This window comes from Pagrus major, chromosome 10 (genome assembly GCF_040436345.1).
Source record: "Pagrus major chromosome 10, Pma_NU_1.0".
Taxonomy (NCBI): Eukaryota; Metazoa; Chordata; class Actinopteri; order Spariformes; family Sparidae; genus Pagrus; species Pagrus major.
The window spans coordinates 5101829-5128280 of NC_133224.1; the positions used below are offsets into that span (position 1 = coordinate 5101829).

The 26452-nt window shown below is 41.2% G+C and overlaps 1 protein-coding gene across 1 annotated transcript in view; it reads left to right on the forward strand.

The window, feature by feature from the left end:
* shroom4 (shroom family member 4) overlaps positions 1-26452 on the forward strand; it is a 68798-nt gene that overhangs the window by 22828 nt on the left and 19518 nt on the right. Inside the window, exons 2-3 of the mRNA XM_073475574.1 lie at positions 2094-2245; positions 24867-25076. Coding sequence (XP_073331675.1) covers positions 2094-2245; positions 24867-25076 — 362 coding nt within the window. The remainder of the gene's footprint in view (positions 1-2093; positions 2246-24866; positions 25077-26452) is intronic.

Consider the following 26452-nt stretch of genomic DNA (forward strand, 5'->3'; position numbering starts at 1 on the left):
CAGCTTCTTAAATGTCAGGATTTGCTCCATTTCCTTGTCTTGTATCACTGTAAATGAAGAGTCTTTGGGTTTTGGGCTGTAGGTTGGACAAAAGAAGCAATTTCATGGCCTGAACTAATAACCGATGCAGCCATATTTCCTGTAAGATGGTTTATTAGCACCTGACTGGAGTTTCGCGTCACCTGCTGCTTATCTCAATGAACCGACTCCTTGTATTCTCACTATATTTGCCAATTCCACTGAAAACATATGAAAAGAAACCCGGCTACTGATGTAAATAAGTAGACAGGACACAATCACATCATGCGCCTGTATGAAAGCAGATTAAAGCTGTTTAAAAGTCAGAAGACAGATGACGAATCGGTCCGTCTTTATCTTGATGGCAGCGTCAGTTCGTCAGCCAGGTCTTGAACTGGATCCCTGGTGTAAGAAATGTCGACAGAAGCCGAGCACGAATCTGTTTCGCCTTTCACAAGAACAGGCCTGACATCAGACGACATCAAACCAGAAGTTGTGAAGTAGCTGCCCAGCTGAAATGCGTTCGCCCGCTGCAGGGTTTTTCCCGTGTTTGGAGTGGTATTACAGCAGGATCAGATTCTCAAATATTAACCTTTGAAGCCAGAAAGTCGTGACGGCATCGGGCCCAGGAGAACATGGCAGAGAGCACGAGTGGATATATGAAAGATCTCGATTTATGTTTGAGTTGGCTCGCGGGGCAAAGTTCCCCGCTGCGCGTCTGTAAAACCCTCAAACCGTAAAATCGGACCTGTGTTTCCATGACACGCATTCCTTTTGATTTGTGCAGCAGGAGAATGAATGAATGAATGAATGATGGAGCGAGAGAGGGAGGGAGTCAGCTCTACATTTTCACACTATGTAATCGGGAATTTGTTTCTTTATATTTGCCCCCGAAGCATCTTTAAACCGCTTTTATATGAGGTTAATGGTGGAATTCATCTGGGTTTGATATCTGAAAGGGGAGCGTATTATCACCTACTTCTGATCTGCCTAGCAACCCCTGAAAAAGCCGGAGAATAAACACGACCTGACTCGCTGTTTGTCGAGTGTTAGAGAGCGGAAAATTACTTCTGGAGAAATCACATTAAACATTTAATCCAGCGTTCTCTTAATGGTATCAGTCATCCATGAAATGAACTCTTTATACTTGCACCAAACTCCATGCCAAAATGAGGCTATTTAAGCCAAGGTTCTCTAAAAACACATTATATCACTGCCAACGTTGGTTTAAAAAGAGGTTTTCTTCCTTAACTTCTTGAGTAACCCAGGATGTTTCTTAATTTTGAGGAGAAAAGTACACTGGATTAGAAAAACCTGCGTCTTTCTTCGGATAGAACCCTGTTTCTGCTTTCACTTTTGGTTTAGATCCACCGCAAGGTTACATTTTTTTGATTTTACAGTAGTCTTTATAGGTTGGAACGAACTGTAAAGTGACATATTACAAAATCTCTTTTCCGTTTTGAAAAACAATCACGTCCACCACTAATTTCTGTTCCGTCATAGTTGGCCCGGGTGGTTTTCCCTGCCTTCGGTCCACTCCGTGAGTCGGGTCAGTTCCCCCCCCCGTTCATCTGTGTGTGTGTTCCCGTCTCTCTCCCTTTCATCCTCCTCTCACGTCTGTTGATGTGATTTATGGCTGAACTCGAACCCCTCGCACCACACTGCGCCGCACACTCGCCAGCGTTTCACCCCTTTCTGCAGCGCCAGAAACACACGCTGAAACATCCCAGCAATGCATTAACAGCACCACTGTGTGACCCCTCAGTCAGCGCTGTGGCAAACACACACACAAGTCTATTACAGAGGAATGTGATGGGTTTTCTGTGGGATGTGTGTTTCGCTCTGTTTTGGAGATGCTCTTCGGGGCGCCGTTGCCATGTGGACGCAGACAGTTCAACAAAAAATGTCTCCAAAAATGGGTTTTAAAAGGAGTCGGCTTGGCAGAGTTAAACCGTCCATGAGTGACTTTTTTATTCCCTCCGACGTCTTTCTTTTTTCTTAATCTCAATGTGCTTCTGTGTGCCTTCCAACTTCTCTGTCTTTTATCTCAACCAATCGGTGTCTTTGTCTCCCAGATCGAGGATGGAGGGAAGGCCGCCCTGTGCGAGAAGCTGAAGGTCGGCGACGAGCTCATTAACATAAACGGATCGGCCCTCTACGGCAGCAGACAGGAAGCGCTCATCCTCATCAAGGGATCGTACCGGATCCTGAAGCTCACAGTCAGGAGGTAAACACTCGACGCAACGAGCACGTCAATCATCGTTGACACGCACACGAGATGTCTGCACATAGTTTCACGACTTCAAAGTGAATATTTAATTGTTTTCCAAGAACGGATGTGCGTTTGTCGCCCGTTGTTTCGCTCCGCTTCTTCTTCTTCTCGCCGACTCTTGGCGTTGGTTTACCAGAGCGGGGAAGGAAGGTGAAGGAGGAGACGTTCAGGAATCTGCCGGCCTGACATGCAAACACACATCAAGGCAGCGTTTCACAGATAGGGAATGTCTCACAGGAAGTGACCTTTGACCTCCAGGGTGTCAGAAGGAAAGCTGACAGACTCTGATGAGCAGGAGGAGGACTGGATGTCTGGGGTTGTGTGTGTGTGTTAAGTAATCCTAATCTCAAAGGAAACAAGTCAACGAAAAGATTAATTATAGATTTAAGTTTCCTGTGAATTCTTACGAGACTTTAAAGGAAAATTCCAGCATTTTTTACCTGCAGCTAGAAGATTTTTGTACGTTCTCTGGGAGGTTTCTGTGTCTGACAGCAGCAGAAGGGCTGTAAGTGAAAATCAGAGGTCGAGGGTACAGAGGAGCTTCAACACTCTCAAACACATGCTGACAATCTGAGGTCCGATGGAAATCCACCTTAGGACTGGTGAGGAACGAACAGTTCAGTGGGAACAGGAAACTGGACTGTAGCACCCGCTTTGGTCTCTCTAGAGATCCACAGAGTCAGAAACATAATAGGTGCTCGTCCTTGTCGTTCAGCACTATCAGAGCTTTCTCTTTTGCTTAAATCACGTAAAACAATGGCATCAGATTAGTGAACCAGAACAGTAAAGTTATGAAAAACTAAACAACTGCGAGATGCTAAAACAAAACCTGCAAGCAGGTGATAGTACAAACATCAGTGCACATTTTTAGCCTGATAACAGCACTTTTTTAACTTTTCCTGATGGGTTTTCAAAGCTTTTTATACGCTCAAGATGCCTACGAGGTTGATGAGAAAGCGTGTGATCCTGCTGATAAATTCAAAACATGAAAAACTTTGGATTTAAAGGAAAAGTTCGCCCCCATTAGATGGAAAGTCTGGTGAAGTTTCCACAAAACATCGTTGCAGCTTTCGTCTAAACAACTGAAGTAGATTATAAAGTTTAAAAACACAACCAAAACAAAAACCATAATGTGGCACCATGCAGCTCAAGTGTAATCTAAGTCTTCAGAAGCCTAGAGATCCCAAACTGATTTGAAAAAACATTATTAACACCCTTTTTAAAGCTGAAATCTTTGCTGTAGCTGCAAAGCTAAATGCGTTAGCGTGCTCCCTGTCTGAAGTTGAGGGTGTAAAAGCAAAAACCCCAGCAGCCACGTGATAACTCTTTGCAGATTTGTCAATATGAGAGCGCAGACTCCAGTCAGATTACACAGAGTCACTGCAGACACGAGCAGCTTTAATGTTTATTCCCAGCAGCCTGACACCGGTCGGTACAGGAGGAGAAGCTGTTGGCTGTTTTGTGTTTCCCACTCGTCTCCTCCCTGTTTGGTTTCTGCTCGGGAAGCAGAACTAATGTCAGTAATATTTTTCCAGCCTGTGAACTACAGTCAAGTTGGCATCTTAACAGGGACTTAAGAGGGTGTTGGGTGGAACTGCCCTGCAGATCTGAGGTCAGATGTAACAGCACATCGGCTCACGCTGATCTCTAGGAAACAATGTCAGATTAGCAGCCCTCGATGCAGAGACCCAGCAATATAAACCTCACCTGGTGCCAGAGAATTATTTTCTTATTAGTAATCAATTAACTCCTGACACCCTTTTACCTTGTGTTGTTGCCCCTTAGTGGATGTAGGTGGCATTGCAGCTCATGTTCATAAAGTTTTAAATGATGTTTGAGAAAGAAAATTCACTTTTTATATCCTCTGTGTTTGTTATTTTCTCAACTTTTCTGCCCCTCTGACGTTGATTCCCTCCCTAATTCTCAACTGGGCTCAGATTTAAAACCAGCAGGAAGATTTTACTGGAGTTCGGACTTTCATGTTGTCTTCTCAGACAGCTGTTTGGCAGCAGCAGCGACGCGTCTTGTTCTGGCTTTGAAACCGGATCGGCCGTCCAGAAGTCCGAACGTTGCTGAGTTGTGCGCTCCTGTTTCTGCAGCAGGCGGACACCCTGTCTAAAGCTGTCCGACATGCACACACACATTCACACACATACTGTATACATGCACTTTCACACACTCGGACTTACAGTAGATGTCTTGAATGCTGCTCGTTATGAGCGTGCCACCCGTTTAAATCCACCGTGGGTGTCAGCGTCTGGTATGTGCTGCATGTCTGAGTCTGAGGGGCTTTCCCAGCTGTGTGTGTGTGTGTGTGTGTGTGTGTGTGTGTGCATCATTGTCCATGTGTTGTCCACATGGACAGCAACTGTTGCTCCTCTCTGGTTAATCATTATTTTTTTATATTTTCCCCAAAAATGGCACATATCTCTAAAGTAAACAATATCAGCTTTTCAGGAACATTTCAAGGCTGCAGTAAACTGATTTTCCATGACGATTAAGATTATTTTGTTTGATTAATTGATCATTTGGTCCATAAAATGTCAGATAATAGTGAAAAATGGCCGTTACAATCCCTCTGAACACAAGTCGACTCATTGAAAATGCTTGTTTTGACCGAAAATCAGTCTGAAACCCCCAAATAATCAGTTTGCTATCATCGGAAACCAAGACACTAGGAAATATAGAGATTTCAGAAGCAACTGTCTTGGATTTTTGGCAATTTTTGCTGTAAAAAATGACTAAAATTATAAAGCATTTTAAGCATTTTAGCTCTAAAAAAGAGTAGACATAAAACATCTTTAGCCAGAGTTTTTACAAACTTTGAAGTTTTGTAGTCCACAAAACATTTCTGGAGCCTCACAGCGGAGCAGCGAAGCAGCATCCTAAGCAGGTGAAGTAGCTGGAGACTTGTTTTAAAACGTAAGAAATGATAAATAATATTAAATGGTTTCATACAGCTCGTTCAGTGAAATCCAAGTCTCCAAAAGCCCAAACTACATTTTTATTCTCGGGTGAACTTTTCCTTTAAAGTACCTGGAAGAGTGAGGCCTTGTAAAGATAAACCTTTAACATCATCATCACCTCTAATCCGTGGAAATGTGTATTAATGTGGTATTCCTTGTTATTTGTATGTTGGAAGCAGCTCTCCGACCACAAACGCGTATTAAACTGGCTTTGATTGACAAGTTACTGACACTAATAGCCAATCACAGCTTCAGTATTTGGGCGGGTCCCTGTTGCACTTTGACCTCGACTCTCTGCCAATCACGTCACAGCTGGGTTTCACTCATTACCGTAGAAACAAGGAGCCCTCTTGGTAGGTACTGTACGACCTGCTGCCAGACTACACACACACACACACACAAACACACACACACACACACGGCTGGCTGAGGGATGATGAAACGCTCACATTTGCACACTTGGCTCGTCTTGTATAGTTTTAACAGTGGAAAAGTGTTCTTAGTGAAAAAGCCAAATCTCGTTACCACCTCTTTTAATAACACAAGTTGGTACAGAGATGGCATGCGAACGTGTTTCTTTTCCTGACGCAGCAGGTCGTTATTAGGTATGAAAACAGAAATAACCTTCTTGGCTTAAACCTCAGCATGTGAGGAGCCTGTTAGACAATGAGTGAATAAGAAGAAGAAGACACCGTACTAACAACATTAACACAACAAAGTCTCCTTTGTTTTTTTATTGATAATAACTAACTAGCTACGAGACAGTCAGCAGTTTTTCAATTAGTGCCAGAAACACGAGCCTTAAAAACATTAAAGAACTCTTTGTAAACCCAATGACAAGGTTGAATTTTTATTTTTAGATTTTAAAAAAAGCATTCGTTGACTTTTTGGCCAGAACAAACCTTAATCTCAAAAGTGACTGGCAGTATTAAGGAAAGGTATTAGGAAATGAGCAAATAAATAAATAAGCATTAATCTGGAGTTGTGTTTCTGTTGTATGCGAGCTCGATTTTGGTCTCCACCACCTCCTGTTGGAAATATCTGTTTTTTTTCAGCTGCTAAATGCTTCACTGTGGTCACAAGCTAGCTGCTAACTTAGCTATTTTGTGCTGGGCAGGTATTGTACGGTGGGTTTTTCACTAAATACATCTGCCAGCTGCTGGAAAACAACAAAATACTGAAAGAAAACAAAAACAAACCAAAACAACAACCTGAAAGACTCTAAAACACTCCATTGAGCGTGTGTTTGTTGTAATGCGACCCCTTTCATATTACACTTAGTCCTATTCTATTGTTGAAATATTGAAGAGGAGCAGCTTTAAAGGGACAGTTCACCCCAAAATAAAACAAATGTATACTCTTGGAAAAGAGGCTAGCCAAGAAAGCTAACTAAGCTAGCTAGCAGTCCAGCTCAGCCGAGGAAGACGCCTACGCTGTGACTAGCACGAGCTTCACGATGCATGTTTCCTTCTGCGCTGTGCCACAGTGAAGTCTGGTAGAAAGAAAACAGCTCCTACATGAAATTGCTCACAACAAGGTCTGTTGATTATCTCGAGTAACCGGGTCATGATTCCTGGAAAAACACAGTGCTGTAAGTCTTTTAAATGAAATGTTTTGGATCCTTGAGCACCACAATTTGAGTGCCATCTATTTCCATTATATTGGAGAGAAAGCAGACATCTCCACGGCTGACATTTTTGTTAACCAGACGACATATTTTCTACTGAATACTGGAGATAGTAGTGTCTTTTAGTGTCTTTTTAAGGACTGTATGTGGCAACACCCGGATGTCCTCTTATACAAATCAAATCTGTTGCTCTTCTTGTATTCGCTTTCTATAGGTGCTGCAGTCCGGCACATATGTAGAGCTGGTCTGAACATGAACTTACAGCTTCCCTTTGTGGAAAACATGACTCAGTTTGTGAGCTACAAACAAAGTTCCAGTACACATTGTGTCTTTTCTGAAGCCTAAACTTTTTAAGTGTTTTGGGGAAGATACAAATTATACTTGAAAAGTTTGTTTGACTATAACCGCAGTTTCTTTACGCGCTGATCCTTTTGTTTTCTTCTACCTGCTCTTCCAAAAATGGCCGCCTTCCAAACAGTTTTTCAACATTCCTGCCAAGCTGCAGAGAAACTCCACCATGTGTGTTTTTATATGTGCGTACACATGTCTACATGTATTTTAGTAAGTGTGAGAAATTCGCGTCTGTGCCTTTTTCTGTTATTCTAAGCTCAATTAAAACTCACTTAACCTAAACTGAGATGGACTCCTCGTACCCGGTACGCCTGTCTTGGAAACATCAGGAAATTACACACCGGGGTTCCCTCCTGTACGGTATTTTTACTGTGGGAGCATTTTGTGAATAAATGGGCTTTTTCACTCAGGGAGCAGTCGAGGAAAATGTACTGTGGATTTAATTATATGATGTAAATGCAGAGGAAGGAAACGTGGAGTTGGCGCGGAGGCATGATGATTTGTTCAACTTTAGTAAAAAAAAGTTGGAAAATGGTGCTTTTGTGCAACTTTTCTTGTAAAGCGTGTGTTGGATTTATAAACGGGTGTATTGTATCTGACAGGTTTCCATTACATTAATAATAAAAAACACCAGAAATGAAAAAAAACATTTGATTCTTCCCAGAATAACTTTTCACATGCTGGCATTACGTCTTGCTTTCTCTTTAGCAGTAATTGTTCGTGCTTTTCCCTCCATCCTTCACATCATTGTTCATTCTTTAAATAAGATATATTCAACTCAGACTTGCTGCATTGTCCTGCAGCGCTGAAAGAAGAGCAGGCCCGCAGGCTAAATTTGGCGAACCACAGGAATGTAGTGGGCCGCCGGGCAGTGTGGTGGAGGGATAAGACAGCAGTGTTTTAGTTTTATTTCAGGAGTGATGCTTTATAGACATTTTAACAAGCCAACTGGTGGTAAAAAAGGACCCACACTGCTGTTAACTAGTGTTTTACCATCTCTTAATTCTCCTCGAGGCGTCCATTATCTTAAAGAATGCAGCGTACAAACATGAACATCATTTAAGAAGTGTGACAGTAAGAAGAACCAGCTTGAAATTATCCAGAAACGGACAAAACTATTATAACGATTAATTAATTGATTGTTTTCGTTTATACGTCCATCACAATGTCCAAAAGATCCAAGGTGAAGGCTCAAAAATAACTTCTTTTGTTCAACCAACAGTCCAAAACCTGCTTGATAAATGCCTTATAGATGACCAAAAGATGAATCATAGTCAATATACTTATTGTTAATGAATTTTCATTAGTTAGTCGATTAATCAACTAACTTTTTAACCAGTAATACGATGAAAAACAGGTTTAACTGCCCTGAAATGAAAGCAAACTGTTCCAAAATCACATCCTTTACTTTATTATCATCTATAGTTATTAATTAAAAGTTTCAGCATCCAAAGTACTTTTAACTCTGTACTCAGCTTAAGTACTTCAGTATATGTATTTACTGTACCTGTTGTGTTGTCACTTTAAACTGCAGTTCGTGTTCCTGTGAACAGAAACTCTCAGTCCTGCTGTGTGTTTATCGTCATCTCTGTTAGCTTTAACTCGCTAAACCAAACACACTATAGGACTAGGCTGCAGTTAATATACAGCTAACAGCTAACTAGATCTCTCGATGTAGCATTATCAGGGAAAAAATAGGGTGTGCTGCCTATTGATAGTGAGTTTACTGCATCCTTGCAAATTTTAATGTCATATTTTTAATAGTTCTTGCACTGAGTAGCTAACCAATGATAAAAACTATAGTAGCAGCGAGAAGACGTGCTCCGTTGCAGTCAGGTTCAGTGGTAGTAAATCCCTTTGGTCCCTGAAGCATCCCGGGCAACATCTCTGTTTGTCCCAAACACATCTTCTATTGTCTCAGTTTCTATCAACGACAGGACGCCATCAGATCTGTACTCGAGCCCTGGACTTTGCCCAGTTGGCACGGATTGTATCTGTTGAAGTGGTCAGAAAAATGGAAATCTAAACGTCTACAGTTCTCTAGAAACTGGAAAAACTCCTCCTCCTCCTCCTCCTCAAATGTGATATTTAATGTAGGTTAAAAACAACATATACATGAGGCACTAAACTCCCATATAAAGCATTTAAATTATGTTTAAAGTCAAAGTGAAAGTGGATAAAATCAGGCTCGTCAAACTGCAAAAACTCTGTATGTTTATAATCAAAACATGTGCACACTCTGACCTCATACTTTATTGCTGGCAAAGTACTAAAAGTTGCAATCGAGCTGTAAATTTGACATTTACGACTCGTTATCTTGCACAGGAACTACATAACGCCACATCACATCTCTGCTGTATTTACTGCAGATATGAGAGATTTTTTGCTGAAACCACAACACGCATGTGACCCTTCATCACCTCCACCCTGTTTTTCAAAGCTGTGTCGCTGCCAGCTTCACAGCAGGAGTATTTTTGTCTCTTTACATCTTTGCGGGCTCGTTCTTAAACCCACTGATGATTTTTTCCAATATATTTCTGGCAGGGGAAAGAATGCGGGGGATGTTTTGTTGGCTTGACCTGGAAATGTTTCTTCTATAGTACTTCCTGTTTTCACCGACCTTTTGTTACATCCAACGGCTCAGTGCGTGTGTGTGTGTGTGTGTGAGCTTTGTCTCGGTGGGCAGCCGTGGAAGAGGCAGGAGGACATTCTTCAACTTTTGCATCATTTCCTGTTCTTTCCAAAGTTTCCCCCCACTCCACTTCCTGTCCACCTTGGACTTAATGCGTTGGTTGAAATTTGTGTTTACGTTCGTGTGAAAAAGAAGCAGCTTTTAATGGGAAGCGGACAAAGACCAAACAGTTTGTTTACAGCTGCTGATGGAACGGGAAACGGCTCTTTAGATGCAGGTGTGCATCTATATTGCAAGCGTCCATTATGTACTGTATGGACGGGCCGTTTCTGAAAGGGAAATGGTTGATAAGCCGAGCCTGCTCATGTTTATCAACTCAGCTTGTCTTTGTTACTTTATATGGAAGGAAGCCGAAAAGTACAAGAGAAATTAAAGAACATTTGGGGAAATATTTGTGGAGATTATGTGCACACAATTCCCCGTAAAATGGCAAATTGTTGTCCTCACAACAAGCTTTAGAGGTGTTGGTAGGTGTTTTTTGGACTAATCGTTTCCCTGTTTCCAGTCTTTACGCTGGGTTAAGTTAAGTTAAGTAAGTTAACTGGCTACTGACAACAAAGTCAAATGTCAAATTCACACAATTTTTCCTTTAAGTGCTGATGTTTGGATGCTTTTCAGGCCTATTAGACATGCACGAGTCTTAAAGTCTTTATGAAATCTTGAACCAACAGAAAAGTGTAGAGGAGCAATAATCTGTGAAGCATCCAGTCCCTGTGACAACCTTGGATTATCTTGTTTTGTGTATTTAAACATAAAACGAGGAACTTTTAACTAGTTATGAAACAGTCTTGATTTAATACTGATGCCTCTTTATAGCCTACATAAGAAAAGGAGACCATCACCAAGAAGATTGGCTACTTCTATATATGTATTCTTAATGCATAACACTACCAGGGAACCACAGAGCAACCAAATATGTTAGCTGTAGGCTCAGGTTGGCTAACACAGGTGTATGAACGGCACTAAAACTTTGTTTCACCATTATCATATTTTAGTTAATAATCTTACATAACCACAAATAGATACATTACCTCATCAGAGGGTGGTGCTCATACCACTTTTGACCACAGGGGCCGCCAGAATCAACAAATTAAAGTTCTTCGTAGCTGCTTTAAAATACCCAACAATGATTTTTCGAAACAGCTGTGCTCACCAAAGCTGGACAGTCATACCCGCTAACTAAATAACATGGACTCCATGTGGTGAAATACCAAATTTCAAGTGAGGTTTAGGCCTTTTTGTGTTGTAGACGTTTGGTTCGGTCATTTTCAAATAAAAGAAATCTCTGTTTTACTCTGTCTAGTCAAACCAGTCATCTGTGCTCATGCATTTTAAGTGTTTCCAGTAGATATGCCCAGTGGGAAGAGAAATAACCCCAAATTACAGCCTTTGCTTGAATTTAGGTCTCAAATTTAGTACAGTTGCACCAGCCGTAATCAGCCAGGTCGTTTCTTTAAAGATGCAGGTGTTCAGCTGCAGACCGCCGCGGCAGCCAGTGTATCCAGAACAATACAGTTTTCATTCCTCTGAATGTTTTGTATTTATAGATGATTGCTTTGTGCCAACCAAAACTCACCTTCTACCCATTGAAAAAGTGTCAGCTGTTTGTTTTATTTCGGCGATATCAATCTTTTCATGTCAGTAGAAAATCTCACTTTGGGAAGGAAATCTCTCTCAGATTCAGAAGCAAATCCAAACAAAAGATTGTGAAAAGAAAACCTGTCAGATTACAGGGCAACAAAGCAGGAAATATCCCACAGACCCAGATCCATGCCAGAGTTACGTGGCAGCAGCTTTCAGCTGCAGGAGGAGCGAACATGAGGAAATTAAAATGATAATTACAAGAGAGGCTGATATCATGTTTGATGTTTTGACAGGGTAAACAGAAACTTTATGACAAAGCTCTTTCATCTGGGCTCACTCTTTCATCTGTGCTACACATTGACTAAACATTTATTTTTGCCCGAAGGCTGGACGGGGAGGTGGAAGAGGAGATGAAAGAATGGAAACAAGGGAAAGTGGGTGAAAGAGTTGAGGGAAACTTTAGGTAACAAAAAAAAAAAAAAAAGATTTGGACATGTTTTGATACATTCCATGCCTCAGATTCAGATTTAGTAACATGGTATAGAGAACAAACAACATGAAACAACACCACATGAGAGGAATGAATCAGAACATAATGTGACCTGGACAAACACGTCACTCGCTCAGCTGTCATTTGTTGGTTTTGAAACAAACTTGAGGCAAAAAATAGGTCATACATTTGTAGAGAAACATTTAATTTTCCATCTGCACTGCCTGGTTTTTAATAGCTTTTTCTCAAAAGTCAAAATTTTGCACCAGCTGGTGAACACAGCGGAGCGTTAAGCAGCTAAACAGACTAGTATTTCCCTCAGGAGGTGGTGGAGACCAAAAACAGAGCGAAAAGAAGAGTGAATATTGGACTTAACTTTGCAGTTGGATGCAGACATGACTACAAATGAAGGATTTTGTCGCTATGTATCTACTGTGTGTGTAGATGGACAACTTTTTTTGCTAATAATTACTTATAAACTTAATAAGACAAGTGTTCGCTCTGCTGTCGTCTGGCAAAAGATACAGAAGTATTCGCCGTTGGGCCACCAGACTACAGAGGAGCTCCTTTTCCTCAGGCATCCTCAACATATACCATTAACAGTTTATGTTTGTGACTTGATTATAATCATTTAATGGAAGTCATATTGATGAACTAACGAGAACGATAAAGTTTTAAGTTTAAGTCCTGAAAAAAGGGCTTGTGAAGAAACAAAATGCATTTACGTTTCTCAGTGTAAGCCACTGAATACGACATTGTTTTGTCACTGAAACGCGATATTGTATCGAGCCCTGGTGACACATCTGTTCAACCTCATTCCGCTCCGATCGTGTCTTGATGTTTTTCAGATTTTCACATCTGATTAAAACTCAGATCAAGGCTATTTCTTACATTCCTTCCTCTAAAATATTATCCTTGACTCTCGTCCTCCTCTCTTCTGTAATCTGTCTCTTGTTTCAGTTCCTCGGTGTTTAGCGGCGAGCTGCTTCGGCAGCGCCGCTCGGTTTCACAGTTTGTTTGTTCTGCTTCATTTGAAACATTTGTTTTTATCTGTTCCTGGAAGAGTTCGTCCTCCAACGCTGCAGACCTTCTCCTCCGTCTACATGCTGACTCGCTCTTTAACTTTTTGCTTGTTCGTAGATGCTTGTGTCAGACTGTTGAAGGCGGTTTAAGGGCCCGACACACACACGCGCACACACACACACACACACACACGCACACACACACACGCACACACACACACATGATTGTTTGGAATTTTACCGCAGACAGATTGATGGGAGAAAAGTGCACACACACTCACACACACACACACACACACACACTCACACACACACATCCCGTTGTTTAGATTTTTGTACCGCTGGGTCCCTGGAGACTGGGGCAAGACTGAGGTCTGCGGTGCCAAGAACCAAGAAACACAATAGTCTGCCCCCCATCACTCCTTCCCAAACTGAACAATAGACATTCCTGCCATTCCTCAAGACCTCGTCCTCACACAAACACACACACACACACACACACACACACACCATTCTGGGTCTGATTAGGGGCCTGACTGTAAATGACTTTGGTTGTGACGCTGTTAAAGATGAATTATTGAACGTTGTGGACAGAAAAACGTATGGAAGTATGTGCGTTTTAGTCAGTTGGTTACTCGTCTGCTGAGACATGTTGGATCAACAGGATGGAGATGTGAGTTTATGAGGTTGGCGGTTCATTAGGTGGGTAAAAAGCCAGCGCTCGGAAGAATCGAGGCTCTTAATCTTGTATGTTCGTGGTCTGTCATCGCTAAATATGCTACGTTGATGGAAAATGCTCGGAATCTGCTCACCAACGATGGCACGAAGGAGGAGAAAACTAATTTAGCTCGCAGAGGAACACGGGATTTAATAATCTCCTGCAGAGTAGGGAGGTCGACATGACCATAATTGTATGCAACATAACTTTCAGTTAAGATATCTGGTCTGAAACATGAACAAAGAGCCATAAAATGGAAGAATATGCAGCTTCTGTTGTATTTAAAGTAGAAGTCATTGCTTGTTTGGTCACTTGGGGGCAGCAGAACAACCCCAAAAACACTAAATTGACATATTATCATCCCATTAAGATGATTTGGCTAACATGTTAGCAAACAGCTGCCTATTTATGCATCTTGACAGGGACATTAGGATTAATCCAGAGTCTTGCTTCTGGCCCTACAACAAATATAAGTCCAAATTTCACTCTCTTTTAGCTCTGTTTTGGTCTCCACCAACTCCTGAAGGAAATATTCAGCTCTTTAGCTACTAAATCATTCACTATGCTCACCAGCTAACCTTGTTTCTCTGTGGTTTGGTGGGTTTTCTCAAGCTGTATTGCTGTAAACCCAGTTTTTGAGAGAAAACGATAGCGCTGTGAGCCATAAAACCATAAGCAATGAGCTAAAAGAAGCTGAAACGCGGCCGTCTCGGTGGATGATTCTCTGTGTGTTCGTCATTACATGCAACACTTTTCAAATTGTGAATTTGTTTTCCCACTTCTACTGGTTTTACTCCCTAGAAAACTCCCAATTTCAAATGATGTACTCAGGAGGCACGAATGAACTTCACCTGGTTTTTAACACCAGACACCGTCAGAAAATCAAGCTGCAACAATTTATCCAGGGAAAATGATAAAAATGCTGTGAGTATGAGTATTCCCAGCTTTTCTCTGACTTATGTGATAATAAACAGAATAATTGTGGTCATTCTTCACTGTTTTCTGACATTTTTTAGCCCACGAGATGAATCAGTAAATCTGTGAAGTATTCAGCAGATTTAACGATAATGAAAAGCTGCAGCCGGAGCTCAGTGGGTGTGTGTGTGTGTATGAGTTTGTACTCTACGCGTGTGGTCTGCTACAGTTTATCTGTCTCCTCTGGCCTGGTTTTTATTAACTGGCCCATTAAACTGCGACTCCATGATACATGACACTGGCCACACACATACACACACACACACACAGACACACACACAGACACACAGTGGTCATCTCAGACACACACAAATTCCTTGAGGCCAACTCGGACACACACACATGTTAAAAAGATGTTTCTGTGTTATAGAAGAGGAACCAGAACATTAAGTGTCATGATACTAAATCAGTGGTGTCCGGAGAGAGAGAGAGGATATTCCCTTTAACCATTTAACCTCGCTCGCCCCCCTCATGTTGGCGTTTAATCAGTTTGTTTGTACGTTTTTACAAAATGTTTGATTTGAATCCATCTCAAAGCTCTTTAATAATGCTGCAAATGACGACATAGTTGATATTGCTGGGAGGTTTTTTTTGATTATTTAGTCTATAAAATGTCTATAAATAATTTTAAATTCTCGTCACAAGTGATCAGATCATAAGATGCTTTTGTTTTGGCTTAGCCACAGTCAATAAATTCACTTTTATATGAACCATGGGAACGCTGTAAATCTCCATCTTTTAGAGGTTGGAAGCAGGAAATGATAAATAAATCATAAATAATCTAATTGATTGACACAGTAATCCTTTATGTGTAATAACCGGTGGTGTAAGCCTTTTCTCTTCATGTTTCTGGTCTTACATTGGAGACTGAACGAGACTGAATAAGTGACTTTATGAACAACCTTGTTATTATAATCAGGTTATATTAATAGAGTGAACATGATGTTCTCAGGCTGAGCTTTGTTTCGGGTTGATAATTCATTTCTCTCCAAATTTAAATGTCACTCAGATATGATTAATACGTCCATTAATCTGTGAAACTCCTGTGGTTTACTAAATCGAGCAGTCGGGATGATGCTTTGACAACCAATCGATAAATTAATGAGATAAAACAAGAAAATTAAGCAAAACGAAGAAGATGGAAGGAAGGAAATAAAAGCACAGACATTTTTACGAGAGTTCTGTAACAAAGCAGAAAATCTTTAAATTTGAATTAGATGTCGTCATTGTTATTGTGTAGAAAGTGGTGAAAATACAGTCAGCTTTCATACAAGTAAACAGCAGGGCACGTGGTCGGGAGCCGCCGCAGACGGAGTTTATTAACTTATCACAGCTAATCAGTTTTACAGACGTCTCGCGTGGTCGGTTTTGCCTTTGATCTCGTCTTTCTTTGTCACTGGTTAATCAGATAACAATGATGTCTTTCAGAACTTTTCAACTTTAGTCAACTTATTTCTGTGGTTGCACTTCCCTCTAGTATTTTCACTATGACTGACTCTTCAGCTTCTGTTACCAGCTCCTGTCTTACACTTTCACTTCAGGCGACACTCTGAATACCTTGAACTGCCGATTAATTTTCTCACAGCGCTTACACTTCAACTGACGCCTTATGAATTGGACTCATACACACCAAACCAACGTCCAACGTCTAAGAAGGTCCGACTGCTAAAACACACACACACAAACACACACACGGTACGGAGCGGTAACAAACAGCGCATTGTGCTGCAGATGCTGAAGTGGACTTCACCCTTCCTGCCATCGACCTCTGGTATGAGCCTAGTCTCACTGTACTGATTACCTGGTATTTTAAAACTGTGTGTGTGTGTGTGTGTGTGCATGTGTGTGTGTGTGTAAGAGAGAGAGTCTACATGAGCATACAGTGTGTTTCTAAGCAGTAAACGCATGTCTACATGTGTGTGTGTGTCATTCAGAAATCCATAATCAAGGGTGATGAGAGCCCATGAGGCAAACAAACAGGAGTCTGATTGCAAACAGACACACTCACACACACACACACACACACACACACACCGTGCAGGGCTCAGACCCATAAAGCAAACAAATAAGGCCTGATTGCAGCCGAACACAAAGGGGACGGAGGGGAGGAGGTGAGGTTGTTTAGGCTTTTCCAGCATAGTTAACCCTTCACCCTTTAGAAGGGAAGATAGGGAATGTAAGGAATCTGCTCACATGCATGTATACACTTCACACACACACACACACACATATCTGGGTCTGCAGGAGATGTAAGTCTCCAGGAAATCCTTTGAAGCCCGCTGAGGGCCTCTTGTTATTAAGTGTCTGCTGTTGTGCGGTCGGTTAAACTTCAACACAGTTAACGTCGGGCGCTCACACCTCCTCATGTTTGCTCAACAAGGTTCAAGTCTGGTCAAAACAAAACCAGGGAACAGTGACACTGATACGGCCGTCTCACTTTTTTGGACTTCAGCGACTCTGAAAGGAAAAATGTCACATGCAGATTTTATCAGCTGTGGCTAATGGACGTTAAATTGACGAAAACTAAAACACTCCTCAGTTGTCTGTTGAATGTGTATTTACTATTCATGTTCAGCGGTGGATGGCTGAAAAGAATTGTAGACATTGTGTCTTGATACTGTCGCTGATATGTCAGACATCACTCACCAGTAGTTTGTTTTTATTATTAGAAGTGGAAAACTTGCACTCTTTGATTGATAGAAATTAATTTATGTTTTCAGTTTTGTAACTTACAGTAATCAGATAATTCTATGCATGTAAAACTACTGACTAAGCTTTGTTGGAGCTTTTCAGGACAGTATTTTAAAGATTTTTGTCGAATAAATGATAAATAAATTGACAGAAAATAATCAAAAAACCCAAAACAAACATTTTCTAGTTCCAGTGTAATGTGATAAATTGCTGCTTTGTTTTATGTAACTGTAAATTCAGTGTACAACAAAAACCAATTGGAAGAAGTTGCCTTGAGCTCTGGGAAAAGAGTAACAGTTTATAGCCCATCCATCTGATTACTTGTTTTGTATAGTTTAAAATATAAATTTGAATATTAGATATTATATGAATCCATGTTATTTATATATTTTAAGTGTTTTTGGAGCTTTTCTTTCTGTATTTGGTAGCATACAGTAGAAAACTGACAGGAAATAACAGGAAAGTGGGAGTTGTAACATAAAGTCTCAGGGGACGGACTCAACCAGGGATGTTGCATTTATATGCTTGGTATGTAGGTCATGGGAAAGGCCTATTAGAGATTATATTTACTAATTACTTATTTGTCAGCAACCATGTGCACAAGACATGAATGTCTTGCAATGAGACGAGATACGTTGAACCACATTTACTTCCACGTCGTGAGATTTTCCCGTTACGATAACCATCTCAGAAAATATCACGGTTTCATGGTATTACACATTTATCAAATACTGACACTCAAGGGTTGTAGGTCAAGTTGGCTGCCATCCTAGAGGGCCAATTGTACAAGATGGGAATGAAAATCAAAAATCAACTTTTCATACAAAAAGGACATTCATAGGAATGAAACCATGGGGGTTTTCTTGGGATGCAGCGATATGGAAATTCTGGGCTGATAGCAATGTTTAAAATAACAATTTCGCCGATAACCAATACCAACGTTTTGTTTTCTTTGTTATCTAGTTTCCCTTTTGTATCAAAGAAACAAATACATCCTTTTTACTGAAGAATAAATGAGCTTTTTTAAAGCACCCCTTGCTGCACCCCTAGTTTTTGGGTTGCTGCACCCCTAGTTTTTGGGTTGCTGCACCCCTAGTTTTTGGGTTGCTGCACCCCTAGTTTTTTGGTTGCTGCACCCCTAGTTTTTTGAATAAACGAATGCTTTATTATACTTATTACAAAAATATTATGTCCTGACAGACATAAAACTTGTCATAAACTAGAATATGATACCGTAGATTAGCAAATTGTATGGTATGCCATGCAAATGCAACCCTAGATAATACAGGAGATACGTTTTCTCACTGGGCAGGTAGACCCAAACACTGCTCATATTAGACTGCGTATTGCATGTACAAAAAACTGTGACTTAAGGAGAGAGCACACTCATTTATTACCTCTGCGTTCTGTGTCTGATTTCATTCCTGCAAAATTCCCCAGAAACAGAAACAATAGCTTGTTGTTGGGAAGAACTAGCTGACACAGGTGTTGTTCTGTCATCTGTTATCCTTTGAGAGTGACAATGAATTACAAATGTCAAAACCACAATTTGTTGATAGTGAAAGACTATAAGGGAAGTGGCTGCTAAATGACATACACTTCAGATAAGGAGAGTGATAAAGTCATATATTCTCTGCCTCTCCACTCATTGTTATTCTCCTGCAGACCTCCCATCATCTTACATTCCCCTTCTTTCACCACATTTTGTTTTTCTCGTCTCTCTGCCAAAGTGAAAAAGCCCCCTTGTCTGTCCAACAGTCTCTGCTTTCTTTGCTCTCTTTTTCGATCACTTTTTCACGCTCTGCAAACACACACGTGCACGCTAACACACACAACACACACACATTGACTCTCACAAGGAGGAAGTACCTCTGCATTTTTTCCCCCCGTCAAACAATAACAGTGTGGAACTCTGGGTATTATTTTAGCAGCCGTCCACCACTTTATCTGCCCTCCACAATACTTCCTCTCCGACTGAATCACACATCCTGCCTGAGAGGGGGCGAGAGAGGCAGGGAGAGAATGGGATGGGGAGAGAGAGAGGAGGGGAGAGAGAGAGAGAGAGAGAGAGAGAGAGAGAGAGAGAAATGCAGAGTGCAGGAGGGAGAAATAGCCATGTTTTGTCTTCCAGCGAGAGGAGCGAGGGAGGAGGAAGAGAGGAAAAGGAGGGAGAGGGGATGTGAGGATCGTTGGTTAGTTTTTCCCTTTTGGTCACAAACTGCCAGACACTTTACTCCTTCAGATGGACATCAGCTCTCAGACGCTTTAAGCAAAGTCTCAGTTGCTACGGACGCGACCTGCTTCTCCGACCAGACCTCAACTGGCTTGAGGGCGAATACAAGGAGCTGTGACACTTTTACGAGGTGGCGATTTCTTCTCGGCAAAACTTGTGAGGAGCTTTTAGAGAACTCCCTCACTAGACTCTCAACTTTTTGAACTGTCAGGGATGCTGCAGGGATCAGATTGACTGTGGATGCTTCAGCCTGCAGAGACTGGTAGGTCGGAAACTCTTGCATCTTTAGGAATCTTTGCTGAGGTACCACGTTGTCTTATCTTCTCCCTGATTCCTTTGAAATATTAAACTCGTTGGAACTTTATTTTCTTGCATCTGCCGTACCAGCAGACTACAAAGCAGCTTCTTCTCTGGAGCTCAAGTGCTCCTCTGCAATCCACCGAAAAATATTTTATCTTGTGTAGGATAAAGGGACTTCAACTCATATTTTGTTTGGCAACCATAATGAACCTTGAACCTTGACGCACCTTTGTCGTTTGGCTCCTCGTAAAGTCAACAGTAGCCTTGCTTTTTATCTTTCCAGTGAGGGTTGTTGAGCACATGATGCCTGTTATTCACAAACAAACCTTTTGTCTTCTTCTTTACAATCACCGCTGCCTTGTTTCCGAGGTCCTTCCTCCCTTCTCAAAGTCATGTATTGAAACCTTATCAGTGACACTGTAGCGTCTGAATCTACTGGTCTGTCTGGCATTCGTTCTGTACTGTATTGAGACAGTGTGTGTGACTCAGATTATGCGCGCTGACCTTTGCGGTATCAGTCAGCTGTTTCAGGCAGTTTCTGACCATTAAGTGGGACATTCCAGCAGACCCTTTCATAGAGGCTCATTCAAGACGGAGAATTCATAATTTCTCGGCCTTTGACGTCTGTCAAAACTCAACACTCAACAGTTCTTCTTCTTCTTTCTTGCCAGTTGTTTCTAGGTTAAGATGAAGAGTAAAAAAAACCTCTGCAACACCCTGAGAATGTATTTATAAATAGAAGCTTGCCATGTCTTGCTAACCTGATTGGATTTCCTGGTTGGTCTCGGTCACCAGGATGGCAGTTGATTTACTCATTATCTCCGTTTCCATGTCAAAGACACGCTGTTACCTCCAGTATGTGGGCGAATTCTTCAAAAAAAACATGATTCATGTGATTCCTATTTGTTTTTCTAGCAGACGCAGGTAGCCAACTGGGTTACAGTGCCAGAAACAGGAAAGGGGGAGTTGTTTAGATTATGTTATTATCAACTCGTGCTGTTGATAGTGGCCTTGGTGGGTTCTGCTTGTAATAGCGAGTATGTTGGTATGTTTCCTGTGTCCTATAAAGAAAAGGGCCACAGACTTTATGGAGCCTCCATAACTGTCACTGACAAAGGCTTTTTAACACTTTACTCCCCAAGAAAGATTTTTCATGCAGAGAACTGAAGGTCATTTGCTGATATTGTGGGAGCTGCAAGGTTGCAGCACATGTTTTCACTCAGGTCCTTGAGATAACTACAATGAGTGTGAGTTATACCAACTTGTCATACCAAGTAGAGTACAGCATCCTTTCCGTGGTGAGTGCTTATCTGCCCTTGAGGTCAAACCAAGGCAGTCCAGTGGAGGAACAGTCTCTCTTAGACATCATGCTTGATATTGAGCAGTTCACTCTTAAACCCGCACAGTACACTCTGGATCTCTAATACTACCTAAATCAATTAAGTAAGGTTGTTTTGGGGGGTTATTTGTAAGTCCTTCTTCTGTTTCTTTTTTGTAAATAACCTACACCTTTTATATCTTTGGGTTTTGGACTGTTGGCTGGACAAAACAAGCAACATGAACTTGTCTTCTTGGAACTTTTGATTGGCTTTTTTGACATTTTATTGACTAAACTTTTGATCAATGAATGATAAAGATGATAGTAAGTGATACTCTGTTCCTGATGGAACAATATTTCATTTAAAGCAACTAAATGTAACTTCCTGGAAAAAGCTAGTTGATTGTTGAGTCTCATCCCCAGGTCGTCAATCACTGACGCTTTGGGTTGGTGTCTGACGTGAGCTGCCAACACAAAGCATCAGTATCTGACGACCCGGGGATTAGACTCAACAATCAACTAACTTTTTCCAGGAAATTGCATTTCATTGCTTTAAACTGTTCCTATTGTTGTATTGACAAACTTGAACTTAAACTTGTTGCAACAGCATTTCAGGGACTTCATTAGAGTCCGACCAGGGACCAAGGTTGATATTTTTTAATCAAGAAAGAAGTTTTCACATTTTGACCAAATGTAGCTGGTTTTGACTTGGACGTCTTTTGACCTGCATGTCACCCAATCATCCTTACTCGGATGTATAGATGCAAAACACCAGCATTTTCTTATTTCAGATTTGATTTGATAAAACTCTACTCATTCTTTAGTAAATCAAACAACAGTCAACCATTAAAATGACCAGAATAGCACTTAAAATGTTAAAAACTGCAGAACAGTTGTTGTTTTTCCCTGACATGTGAAATATTCACCGCATCCCGCTATCACAGCTTTGGTCCTGTGCAGTTCATGTTGCTGTAAATCCCTGAATTTTTGGGACACATGATCGCTGACCTCCCCTCAAGCACTGCTCTGAGCATTTTGGAAAAAACAGCAATCGGTTATGTGGCTTGGAAGAACTTTCCCTTTCTCCCCTGCATGGCTACAAAACAGCACAGCAGCTTTCTATATCACATTCTGCAAAACTGCACATTTGTCTTTTTTTTGCCTTCGTCATAAATTCTGTCTCCGTCTCACTTTCGCGTCACATCGTTTATTTTAATTTTCTCAGTCATCAATCTCTGAAAGCTAAACTTGGGGAAAAGTGAAGGCGGTGGTGACGGGAGGCGGTCTGCTAATGTTTGTAGTAGGTTCGATAATGGTATTTTGTCTGGTCGAGTTTGGATAGTTCCCACACATATTCATACACACACACATGCAGACATAGGCACACATACAGAAACCCACACAGGCTCTACATAAACTTTCTCAGGGGATAATTTAAGGACATTGTCAGCAGAGTCGAACAATCAGTGGGCTCAGATTGAAATCCCTCTTAAGGAGCCCAGAACCAGGAAACAAGAGTGTTTATTTTGGAAATGGTTCTCCTGCTTCTGCTTTATCATAAACAATAATACTCAGAAATGGTCCTTCTCCTTCGTGGTGCCAGGATCCGCATTCCTCTCCTAAAATTGTACCTCCAAATGTTTGTCTGGAATACCAAGAATAGTCTCGTTTTACATGTTTGTTCTTGAGCTTGTTCTGAGAATCTGAACCGAAAACACGTTGAGGGGACTTTTGATGAGGAACAAACCTTTTTATTAATGTCAGCGGCTCTGCCCCGTCAGCTGTTACATTGGTTGTTTTCAGAGCTGCTTTCAAGTATTTTTGGGGAAAGTTCAATTCGACAGAGACAAATCCAACTGAGGTTTCAGTCTCGTCAAGTCACAAGTCAATCAAGACAAGTCCAAGTCAGGTTTGAGAGGAGTTAAGTGCCAAATCATATGAGACAAGTTCAAATCTTGTTCAATATCAAGTCAATCGAGACAAGTTCAAGTCAGCTGAGTTTTGACAAGTCTAAAGGCAAAAAAGTCCAATCAGGCTTGACTAACTTGTTAGATTTCAAGTTGGTCAAAACCAGTGCGTGTATAGCCAAGTCTCAAGTCAGTTGAGACAAGCCCAAGTCAAGTCTTGCATCAAGTCAATCGAGCCAAATCCAAATCACGTCTTGTTAAGTTTAAAGACAGTAGAGTGCAAGCGATGTCAAGTCTTAAGTCAGTCCAGCAAAATCCAAGTCAAGTCAGAGACTTGTTGAGTCTCTAGTCAAGTCTCACATCAGTTGAGACAAGTCTGAGTAAGTCGCAAGTCAGTCAAGAGAAGTTCAGGTCAGGAAGAAATTTTGTTATGTTTCGAGTCTTGGCAAATCTCACTGAAGACAGGTCCAAGACCAAACTCAAGTCAGTCTAAGTCAGGGTTGTTTTTTGTTAAGCCTCAAGTTAACTGAGTCAAGTCAAAATCAAGTTCAGGTCTTGTTATGTTTCGAATCCATCAAGGCAAGCTGATGCCAAGTCTCAAGTCAGTCAAGTAAAATCCAAGTCAGGTTGGAGACTTGTTAAAGTCTCCAGTCAAGTGAGACAAGTCATATCTCAGGTCAGTTTTGAGTCTTGTTAGATTTAAAGTCAATCAAAACAAGTAGAAATCAAGTCTCAAGTGCGTTGAGACAAGTCCAAGTCAACTTTCAGGTCAGTTTTGACAAGTGCAAGTAAAGTCTCAAGACAGTCAAGCAAAGTTCAAGTCAAGTACAAATTTAGTTTGGTTTCAAGTCATTCCAGACAAGTCCAAGTCAAGTTTGAAACTCAGTAAATCTCAGTTGGTCCAAGACAAGTCTCAAGTCAGGTTGAGTAATGTCAGGTCAGCAGCTTTCATTGTTTTCATGCTCTGTACATCATTTCCTTCCAGCAGCAGTATTCCCAACTGTGTATTAATCTGAAAGATATCCACATAATGGACCATTCAGACTCTGAGAAAGGAACATTTATACCTGACTGTGCTTTCTTTCTTTTCTATCCTTGTCGCTCTCTTTTTAGACACTCTTTCTATTTGTCTTTCTGTCTCGTGCACACACACACACACAGACACACACTGTCTGCAGGGGGTTGAATTGAATCTGGCTAACATATGGGATCGGAAGTCTAAGGGTATTAGCAAATATCATGGGATACACTGGAATGTCTGGCTTCAGATCAGACTGGAGACCTTACTGTACATAGATGACTTTTTAATGGCAGACCAAACTACTTTTAAGGAATGTGTTTCCACAGAATTTGGGTCGGCGAGGTATCGCTGCTGTCAGTTTTATGTGAGCTCTGATCTACAAAGACACTTACAACTGTGGTCGCGTATAAAGATGTCATGTTAGTCATCTTGCCTGGGTAACTCATTGTATTTGGATAGAAAACCATATTAAAAGGATCCTGTGGTCGAACGAGAGGATGTTGCAGAATGGAAAAGGAAATGATATCAGCCGTCAGGGGAAAAAGGATGACGACTTTTGCCTCTGATGCACATATATTTATTTAGACTGAAAGAGTTCATGCAGCAGATACACCACCACAAGGTTTAACTTGACCTCCATATGCATCATGATGGTTGACTCTCACCTTCTCCTCTCCACAGGCGCAGCGTTCCTCTCTACAGGCCTCACTCCTGGCACCTGGCAAAGCTATCGGAGCCGCCGCTCCCTCCCCCTCCCCCTCCTCCATCACCTCCTCCTCCGCCCTGCCTCCCCCCTGCCGACTCCCCTCCTCTCCCCCCTCCTCCCCCTCTGTCTGCCATGCAGCTCCACCCCGGCCCTTACACACTACCCTGGCACACAACTGACAACAGGTGAGAAGTGGATGAAGATTTATTCCCCCTCTTATTCCAGCTGATGAAGTTGTTTCTGTTTCCTAACGTGCGGATTAAAGCACATAGCGATAACTGTAGGTCATGATCACCCACAATGAGTGGCTGACTCCCTTGAACTTCGGCTCTAAGTCGCCGTCGGGGATTTTGGCCCTTGTGACTCGCCCGTAAAAGCCGGCAGTCATCAGGAAACAGGTGACATCACCGTGTGCTAATGTCAACACGGCCCCACGCAGGAAGCCCATTGGTCTATTTATGGCTTCTATTTAAACATTCCGAAGTGATAACCAATCAGACACACAGACAAAGACCTGTTCTTTGTCTGTCTTCAGGGGGCCAGGTGGATGTTTTTCTGTTTAATGTCATGAAGAAGAGTGACACAGTGCCCTTAAATGTTCTCTCAAATGTACATTTTTTGACAGCTTTTGTAAGATTGTAGCAAGTTCGAGCTAATGAGCATTACTGAGGCGACTGGAGATCCATAACAGCCTTAAAATGTGTTAAACCATGGCATCTAAAAAGGCTTAAAGGGGAAGCATACACTTCTACATGTTGCCTCCATGAGTAAAAATCATCTTTAAGCTGCCCATTATACTGATTGTATAGTTTTACTAAACGTTTTAGGGTAAAATAAGGTTGCTTTGACAAAAGACATCATTGAAATCCTTTAAGCTTGGCTTTTAATAACGGATGTGCAAAATAAGTTAGATTTAAAATGAGAATGTAACTTTTGCTGAACAGCTAACAAGTAAAAATGACTGGGTAATGCTAAATGCAAAGACTCATGATATTAGCACAAGAATAAACGAGTAATTAAAGATATAATCTGTAACATTTCAGCATTAAAATGTCTAAAAACCAGTAGAAAATGCCGACCACGATTTCCTCAATTTAGCTTTTTAAAAGAAGACAAAAAAAGACGGCAGTCAAGACCAACACACCTTCACAAGATTTATGATATAAAACTACATTACAGACATCAAGAATGAGCTCTTCAATATATATAAAATACTAATATTATTGATGGATACAATCAGGTCAAAAGTAAGTGGACAGTTACAAGAGAAAACCTGGGAAAACACGTATAAAGCAATATATAAAACAACAAATTCCAGGTATTGGAGGGAGTCTAAACAGTCTTGATTGTCAAAATAGTTAACGTTTCTCTTACTTTCCATTCATTAAATGATTACACAACTAAATGTTTCAGCTCTGAATGTAATAACGGATATTTTTACATCACGGTGAAACAATTGGAACAAAAGACTGAATTGTCCCCTCAGGTTAGATAAAAGAAGTACAGTAGTCTTTGTGTCGCAGAATGAGCTCACAAAGCTAAACTGTAATCCTTTAAAGAG